General features: G+C 30.8%; 1 protein-coding gene across 1 annotated transcript; it reads right to left on the bottom strand.

Moving 5' to 3' along the window:
* Positions 1 to 7,767: 7,767 nt before the first annotated feature.
* LOC108455773 (uncharacterized) lies at positions 7,768 to 8,933 on the bottom strand. The gene is made up of 2 exons (XM_017754321.2): positions 8,569 to 8,933; positions 7,768 to 8,469 (listed from the first exon to the last, which is right to left on the bottom strand). The coding sequence occupies exons 1-2, from the start codon at positions 8,800 to 8,802 to the stop codon at positions 7,906 to 7,908; spliced, it is 798 nt and encodes a 265-aa protein (XP_017609810.1). The 5' UTR covers positions 8,803 to 8,933; the 3' UTR covers positions 7,768 to 7,905.
* Positions 8,934 to 10,068: the final 1,135 nt, after the last annotated feature.

Here is a 10,068-nt window from a genome sequence, read left to right as displayed (position 1 = left end):
GTATATTCACAATGGGTCATTCGTATTGTTCCTGTTCCGAGGGTTCAACCGGAAAATCTTTCCTTTTTTACCGTTAACACTTATTCATAATCTAATTAAATTTGCAAGTTTCCATCATTTAACCATTCTATGGACAGTCACCAATTCATATGATAACAACATAAAATAACATAAAAAAATCGATAAATTATTCATGTACAAACTTACCTCGGTGCAAACTTTAGAAATGTTATAATTTAGTCCGGAAGCTTTTCTTTTCCCCGATCACAATCGATTCCACGTCTTTCTTGATTATGAAGCTTGAAAATTGAAGAAACCCTAGTTATGGAGGAGAGCAAAATTCGGCAGCAGCTAAATGAGAAGATGACCATTTTTGTGTTATTTTTCCCATTTTATGTCATTTAATATACAAATGACCAAAATGTCCTTACTACTAAACTTTCCAAAAATTCCATCCATGTCCAATTTTTGTCCATAAACTTAGAAATTGGTCAAATTGCTATTTAAGACCTCCCAATTAATATTCCAAAGCAATTTCTTACTAAAAACTTCTAGAACACAAGTTTTACAAATTATTCGATTTAGTCCCTAATCTCAACTTAAGCGCTTAATGCATAGAATTTCATCACGAAATTTTCACTCAATCATGAAATCATATCATAAACCTCAAATTAATTATAAAACAATTATTTCTATCTCGGATTTGTGGTCACGAAACCACTATTCTGATTAGGCCCTAATTCGGGTTGTCACAGTTTTAATTTTGGGCAAAAAAATTTGTGGCCCGGTTTTACATGTTGTGAATGTTTAAGTCCAATAACGCATCGAACCCTATCCCAGCGCTGGATATGGGTAAGGGGTGTTACAGATAGTATGAGCTTCGAGATGATTAGGCTTGGAGAGTTCCGCAAGGTGACGATCCACAAGGGAAAGAAAACAATGAGAGTAAGCATATAGAATGCTTTGTAAGTTCATATGCAAAATACTACGCTTACCTTAATTTTACCTAAGCATTTAAAGCTACCTTAATTTGACATAACTTTGGCTAGAACATGGCACTCAAGACTTCAACAAAGTGAGTAATAATGTATAACCAAAATCTTTAAATGCTACAAGTAACTTAACATATCAATTCATGTTACTTTCATATAACTTATCACATTGGTACATTCAATCCACAATCATAATATTATAACAAGTATGCATGATTTAAATCAACTACCGTTGCTATTAATAATCATAAAGATATATTATTTTCAATTCAATCCATTTAATGACTTTTCAATTTGGATGTTAAGTTCATTTTATCACATTTCAAAATTTCAATTTCACTTATATTGTTTTGCTCGATGAACCCTAGCAAACAGACTCGGATATAAATGTAACTATACCACACCATGTGCTTGTCCGAGCTGAGTGTATTTATATGTATGGTTACACATTAGGTTACTTGTCCAAGCTAAACTTGTGTCATATAATACTCGAGAATCCGCAATGAATGCTGGATTTTGTTAACATCTGTAATAAATCCCGTGCAAGCGCCCACAAGACCTTATTGGCATACCAATCATATCTAACTCTTTACTAAGTTCACATGGGCGTTTTTTACACATATAAGCATCACATTTCAATTTAGTCCAATTCTAACCTTTCATACCAATTCACAATTAATCAATTTATATTCAAAACATATATATATCATCAAACATAAAATCACACATGACAACATAAAACATTAAATTTCATATGAACTTACTTGCTCAAAATGCAAAACAAGCTTGAGTGTCTAATATGCAATTTTTACTTTTCCCTTATTAGCTCCACTCGGATCTAAATCTTGATCTATATAATTATTTTATACAACTAATCAATGCCAAACATTTTCATATTATGTCATGATATGCATGAACCTATATAAATTTATTTTTGATACCCTAAAATTTTACATTTTATTTAATTTAGTCCCCGAACTTGAAATAATCATAACTTCTAATTTCTAGCTTTGGATTAAAATCCAATTTCACATATATTCATTAGAGACTCTCTACTTTCTATTCCTACCGAAATTTCATAAAATATTTACATTTTATTCAATTTGGTCTTTAATGTACGAAACTAACAATTAAGCTTTACAATCTAGTCCTTTTCTTAAACTAAGCTTAATTTTTAACAATTTCATACCAATTTCATCTAATTCTCAACAATGGAAACTTTTAAAAATTTTACCAATTTTATAAATCAATACATGGGCTAGCTAAATCAAGCTCCCATGACCTCAAATCTTTAAAAATTATAAGAAAAATGTTAGAAATTGCTTACTAATTAATGGCTGAATGATACGAAATTTTATTTAGGTTTTTTTCTTTTTGGGACCACCATGGAAGAACAAAGGTTGAAGAAGATGACACCACCCACTAACTTAACTTACATAGTTTAATTAAGGTTTAATTAACATAATCAAGTTTTAATTAGCTTAATTTAACAATTATTTAATTATAATGGAATATGGCATCATCATCCATTAACTTTAGTTTTATAATGGTTTATTAACCATTTTGGCCCTTTGGCTAACGATCTTTTGACTAATTGCAATTTAAGTCTCTAAGCCTTTTGTCAATTAAACACCTATAGCAGTTGAATTTTTTCAATTTAGTCCCTATACCTAAATTAACTATTTTATTGACAAAATTGATGGACTAAACATCAATATACTTTTATATTAACCCCGTAAATATTCATATTTAATATTTAAGGGCTTGTTTTACTAAAATGGGGTTCCGAAACCGTATTTTTCTGTACCATTGAAAATCAGGTTATTACATGAATAGAGTGTTCGATGAACAATTCAATATCTATTTGTTTATGCTTATTTATCAAGTTAAATAAATTAATATGAACAAGATTTTGAGGCTCGTTTATTAAAGGAATCGAACACGAACAAAATTTGTTCAGTTCATTTATGTTAAGGAACAAATTTGCTTATATTTGTTTAAAGCTAGTTTAATAAAGCATTTAAAACTCATTTAAAATTTGTCTATTATTTGTTGTTATATATTAATAAAATTATTATTGTTTGTGTACTTATTTTATTTAAATCTACTTATAAATATTTATATTTTATTATTTTATATTTAAAAATAAGACATGTTTATTTATTGTCATGTCTGTTTATTATTCATGAACATTGTTTGTGAGCATGTTCAATTATATGTTCATGAACATATTCATTTAATATTCACAAACATTGTAATACCCCATACCCGCACCTGAGACCGGGATAGGATACGAGACATTACCGAAATTTTCGAATAATTTCAATTAATTTATATTATTTAGTATTCATGTTTCATGTTTCATGTAACATCCTTTTCATATATTCAATTCAAAATATCATATAAAATACGATACAATACTTAAATTGTTATATTTACACGCTCATTCAGGGTATCCGAACCTACCTGACTAAATTGCAGAAATACCAAGATTTAGGGGCATATTGGTAATTTACCATTTTCCCAAATTTCACCCAATCTTAAATTGATAATTTCATTCAATTTATTAATTTAGATAATGAAACAATTTATTCCCTTCAATTTAGTCATTTTTTACATTTTTAAAAAATTACCCCCTAAAGTTTTACTTTTATTCAATTTAGTCCATGAGCTTAAAACATGCAAATTAGCCATGCTAACTGAATATTCATATATATTTTTTCTCCTCCTCCTCTCCATTCCACATCCTTAATGTATATAACATTCTTGTAAGTACGATTTCACAATTTACTTATTAATGCTCACATCAAGTTGTTCACACGAGTCATAGTCACTCAATTATTTATAATTCGAGCTACAGAGCTCAAAATTAAGATCCGTAAATTTTTCCTGAAACTAGACTCATATATCATTCCACCATAAAATTTTCAAAATTTTTGGTTTAGCCAATTAGTACAGTTTATTCATTAAGTTTCCCCTGTTTCACTATCCACAGTTCTGACCTCTCTTCACTAAAAATTAATTATATCACAGTACAAAGCTCAGATAATGTCCCATTGATTTCTATTGAAAATAGACTCATTAAGAATTCTAAGCATATAAATTTGAGACTCTAATTAATTTTCTCCAATTTTTAGTGATTTTCCAAAGTCAAAACAGGAGAACCCGAATTCATTCTAACCTTGTCTCACAAAATTCATTATATCTCATAATTTACAAATCCATTGCTTACACCGTTTCTCCTATGAAAAACTAGACTCAATAAGCTTTAATTTAATACTTTATTCATCTTCTAATTCAATTTATACAATTTATGGTGATTTTTCAAAGTTAGTCTACTGCTACTGTCCAATATTGTTTTAGTTCAAGATGTTTATTACCATTTTTCCTCTAAATTTCACAGGTCATACAATTCAGTTCTTGCTCAATTAGCCCATCTATTAAGCTAATTTTTCTCAATTAACATTTTATTCCATCATTTTAAACTATTACACAACCTTTGAAAATCATAATTTTAACACTAAACCTTAATTCACAACTTTTTCACAATTAGGTCCTAAAATCAATTTCTATTGAAATTACTTGATAAAATCATCAAAAAACAAAATAAAAGCTTCAAATTCATTTTATTTCATCATAAACAGCTAACACTTATCAATGATAGCTTTTAATTTTGTTCATAAAATCAAAAACTAATGAATTAAACACTTGGACCTAATTGTAAAAGTCACAAAAACATAAAAATCTCAAAGAAAAGGGAAAGAATTGAACTCACATATGTCAAAGTATGAAAAACCAGCAGCTTTCAGACCTCCCATGGAGTTTTTGCTGAAGAAAAATGATGATATCTCTAGATTTTTCAAATTTATCTTGTTTTATATGTTTAATTTGCAAAATTTCCCATTTTGCCCTTATTTCTCCTTGTCTTTTTTGCTGATTTTCTTGCCCAACCGTCCAGCCCATACAATTTGGGTCCAATTTCTTTTTAAATCCCTCCTTTTTAATCACTTAAACTATTTAATCACAATTAATAAATTTCGCACTATTTTCAATTTAGTTCTTTTTAATTAATTGACTAACCAAACGTTAAAATTTTCTAACGAAACTTTAATACTAACTTAATAACACTCCATAAATATTTATAAAAATATTTATGGCTCGGTTTATAAATCCGAGGACTCGATACCTCGTTTTCAACCAAATTTACCTGATTAATTCTTTTAAAATCACAAAATTCACTAATTAAAAATAATTATTTTAAGTTCGCGCTTGGCCTATAATTATTATTTGTTAAAATTTCTAAACTTATTCGTCGGATTTAGTGATCTCAAATCACTGTTTCCGACACCACTGAAAAATTTGGCTGTTACAAACATGTTTCAAATGAACATGAATATGTGTAATTTTAAATAAATGAACACAGACACAATTTTGAAATTCTTAATGAACACGACTCAAACATAAACAAATTTAAAAATAAACAAACGAACATAAATAGTGGTTCATTCATGCAAGTTCGATTCATTTAGAACCCTACTTAAGCTTTTGAATTAGTTATCTTTGAAATTCTGAAAATTAGAATTCGAATTCTTGAATTTATTACATTATGAACTTTTTTAAATTATGAATTCATGTTGAATGACTTAATCGTAAACTTCCTACTTTATCATTTGAAAGGTCTCTCTTAGAATATAATTTTTTTAAAAAATAAAAATAAAATAACAAGAATTTATCTCTTTATTTATTATTTTTAATTAAGAGATAAAATAATTTTTGAAGAATATATTTGCTAATGAAACATTTGCTATTTTGCAGAATTTGTAGATTCCATAAACAAATGCGCCAATGAAACTATGAAAATATGAACTATTAAAAAAAAACAAGAAAAGCGTGTAAGATTATTTGCTAATGTAACCATGTCTCTTTTTCTAACCAATAAAATAAAGATTCTTTATCTTTTACACACTATTCATGTATCACATTTTTTTAACATATCATTTGTGAATTATGATGTTTTATTTTTATATTTTTATGTTATTCCGTTAAACCCGTGAAAAATTCCTTTAATCTTTTAATTAGGCCCCTGGATTATATTGGGCTTCTAAGCTTAAAGCCGATTACAATGTGGGTTCCCTTCTAAGCGCTACCCCCAGAATTTGAGTACTTCTTAATTTAAAACTCTTGCCCAATCTCCACTCATTCACAAATTTTAACACTCTTGTATTATGTTCATACATTAACACTAAATCACATACGGGTACTTCGTTAAAAGTTTTAAAAATATAATAATAGTTAAAGGCCAATTATATTTTTTTCGATAGAAATTTACCGCATTATATTATTATTCAAAATATTATATCAATGTAGACTTAATACTATCATCTAATAATACACTTTGTACTAAAGTCTGAAAGTGCATCAAACAATTATAAATTCACAAGTCTCGTGTTTGCATACTTAGCTATGCAGTCGATTGCAACATTTTGGGTCATCGAAACATGACAAACTCGTAACATTTTGGGTCATCGAAACATGACAAACTCGTACTTTCCAGTTACGCCCTAGCCATTGATGTATTAATCATAACTCCATCAACTTACTGTTAGCCGCACCATCGGCCTACAAGGACTCAACCAGAAGTGCGTTATTACACTCTTGTTCTATTTTCAAAAAGCTTTTTTTCCCATGCTACATATAACCCTTCCAACACAGATCTAGTCTCAATCTTGAAATTTGTGTCCCTACTGATTGTCATAGAGTAACCACATAACCAATTCGCATCATGATTTTTGAAAACTCCACCAATAAACTCATTTGAGTCATTTGTTGACATCGTCCCATTCATATTAAGCTTAATCCATCCTCTATCTAAAGGTGATCAATAACCGAGATGGATTAAGAAATCACATTGCATAATTCCTAGCAATGGGCCAATTATATTTGTTAACATATAATGTCACATACTTCATTGATAGTATATCACTATATTGACTTATGTGCTTTTAATGAATTATTTTAATTATAAAAACGAAATTAAAATTTATTACATAACAATTTTAACTGTTAATATATATTAATGAGTGTCTAATGCAGTTTTAAATAAGGTAATATTTATAAAAAATTTATAATTAATTAAAGTATTAATTTATTTGAGTTGGATAAAGTTATTTTAAAATACTAGTACTTAATTTTTTTTAATTGATGCTAGCCATAGTCGTAACGTAACGGAAGTATAGTTGTCCTGTTCGAGACTGGTTGAGAAACCAAACCAAACAAAGAAACATCCCCATGGGATAGTCTGCGACCGTGTTTTCATAGCTAGCATGGGACGACATGTTTAAAGCTGCCGCAGCGAAGAGCAAAATGATGGAACTGGGCAAAGTAAGAACTGTATTGCAAATAATAATGAAAAGGATGGATTCTGAAAAAAGAAGAAAAGGAAAAAAAAACCAGATTTCACGGTGATAGGATATGTTAAAACATGTGATTCGGACCCAATTTTTTTTTTAACCCTTATTTGATAATCTCAAAACATGAATAATGCAAATGAAGACAAAACCCAGGATGGAACACGGAAAAAACAGATTTGGCTACTGTTAGAATGGAAGCTAACCTTTTGTTTTAACCCGCAACATGGTGGGACCGTACCGTCCTCATAATCTTGCCTTTTTTTTTTGTTTGCCTTATCTCTTCAACAATTAGGATGAACAAAAGATAAAAAAGATCCTATTTCTAGTTTCTTTTTAATTTACCTTACATACAAGTAGCTCAAAAATGGATCAGACAAAAAGAGCATTTGGCTCATCTTTATTTTTATATATATACTATCTAATTACAAACAAACTCTTCTTTTTGAACAATTGCATGAGCTAGGCAAGCTAATAGTTGTGCAGTTGTTTTTCTAGATTTACTTTTAGCATTCCTGCTGTACTACCGATGCAACGGTTCGAGCCCAACACTTGAGATGTTTCTTCATATCAGCAGCTGCAGACACCCTTGGTACTTTTAGATTCAGCAATGGTGAATCAGGTCTTTTTATCAGCCAAGCCTCTGATAAATACGGTCTTATAACACCACTTTCTTGCTTTTCTTGTTCAATATCATCATCATCATCATCATCATCATCTTTAGATACTTCATGTTCGTCAGCCGGAAGATTCGGTTGAGTTTTGAGAAATCCGAGTCTGAGCAAGCCTGGGACAACGTCAATCATTCTTGAATCCAAGTGTTCTTTCTTGAATATGAAACCTAGATCCATGAACCCTTTTACTTCTTCTAGTTCCAAATCTTCCAAGCTCTTACAACTCGTGGATTTTTTCAGTTTACCCCCTAGTGAACGTGAAGTTGAGTGCCTGTGATTCCTTAGACGCTTTTCGGTTGATGGAGATGAGGAATGTGAACGACTTCTAGAGCTAACACTCCCTCTCCTTGCTCGTTTCTTTATTTCCTCTTCTTCTTCCTCATTTTTAGAATCGTCCTAGAATTAATATCACCATGAAAACAACAGCAAATGAACAACAAAACTTTGAGAAATACTGTATTTAAACATTGTTGAAGAGCGTAGGTTTATTATTACCGCTGCAGCTAATGGCTGATGATCAAAGAGAGGGCAAACAGGCGTTGAGATATTGTCTTCTGCAAGAGATGTTGCAGACGGGCTTGTAGGCGTAGCGATAGATTCCGAGTAGGGCTGCAGTGGTTGTAGGGGTTTAAGGGAAAATAGTGAAATGGGTTCTGGGAAAAGGATAATTTGGTGAAACCAAAGACGATCCATGGCTCCTATGAGACTTAAGGAGAGGTTGTCGGCCATGGCTAGTGAGAGTATTGGGAAGTGGGCGAGAGAGAGTGAGAGAGAGAGGTTCTTTAAAAGGAAAAATCTGAATTCTTATCTGTTATTGATGTTAAACAGGGTGTCGAGGTAGACAGTTAGTTGTGCGTTATTTAAGTTCGCTCAAATTAATTCAGATATTAAAATTTATCATTGAAATTAATTTTGGTTCAAAGTTAATAGATTTTGATTTTTAATTTATTATTTATGATTAGCCAAATGGGAATTCAATTACAAATTAAAGTTATTAAAATCACTTGTGGGAGGTAGGTCCTGTGGCGATAAAAGAATCTTAGGAAGAAAAAGAAAAGCATGGGAATATAGTAGAAAGTTGAAGTGATCATCAACCATGGAGAAGGGAGGATGTGGTCATCAACCTGGATTCCTCCAACTCCACATCTTTCACAAGCTAAAATTAGAGCCTTGGCCCCATGATGTGGATACTATTGGTTACATTAATATAAGGTCATTTTCTACCATAGGGTGCCTAATAGTGGCCCCAAAACAGTCACAACCAATCCGAAACAGATATGAACTCTCTTATTCCTTGTGTTTATGGTGGAGGAAAACACTCATGGCCTATTGTCTAGATCCTGCATCAAATATCGCTTTTAATTGAAGCTGTAATCTGTGACAAATCTTGAGGACTGGTAAAGTCCTTTTAACTGTTAAAAATTTCCAACGATAAATGTAAGTTTTTATTATTAAAATGTATTAATTTCGAACTTAAAATATAAATTTATCGAAATTTAACTCAATTAATTCATACAACTAAATGAAAGCAACATTATAATCTCATCATGTTCGAGTCATATATTTTAGACTAAGGTGTAAAATTTTTTTTATATAAACCAGTGATCTCTCTCTTGCCAGCGGTATTATTTCATACATGCTTTCTATCAACCCTATTGGCCTTTGTAATGATGAAAGGCTAACTAAGATGGAGCAAAAGAGGACCTAACTTGCTTCTACTACTTGAACAATTTCGTCGTCTTGTTCCTCATTGATTTCGCTAGTGTTGGATAAATACATTCTTTCACCGCATGTAAGGTTAGGTAGGTCCATAGAAGGAAATATTGCAGCCCTTCGGAAGCTCAATTCTATTGGAAAAGAAGCTTTGTTTTTAGGACATTTTACGAGTTGTTGTTTCTTCCTTTTCTCCCTCACATCAGCCAGCCATTGCTCCATTATTTTGGCTACTGGATCGTCCACTAAAGGACCCTTGAGTTCTGAACCCATCTGCATCCA

This window comes from Gossypium arboreum, chromosome 9, assembly GCF_025698485.1.
Source record: "Gossypium arboreum isolate Shixiya-1 chromosome 9, ASM2569848v2, whole genome shotgun sequence".
Classification (NCBI taxonomy): Eukaryota; Viridiplantae; Streptophyta; class Magnoliopsida; order Malvales; family Malvaceae; genus Gossypium; species Gossypium arboreum.
The sequence above is the reverse complement of the archived record's forward strand: the minus strand, read 5'-3'. Positions and strand labels throughout refer to the sequence as shown.

What these genes read in the sequence shown, in the direction of transcription:
- LOC108455773 (XM_017754321.2), bottom strand. Translation starts at nt 8,802, where the DNA reads ATGGCCGACAACCTCTCCTTAAGTCTCATAGGAGCCATGGATCGTCTT. An exon ending in ATCAGCCATTAGCTGCAGCG is followed by an intron (nt 8,470 to 8,568) that starts GTAATAATAAAC and finishes TATTAATTCTAG; the next exon opens with GACGATTCTAAAAATGAGGA.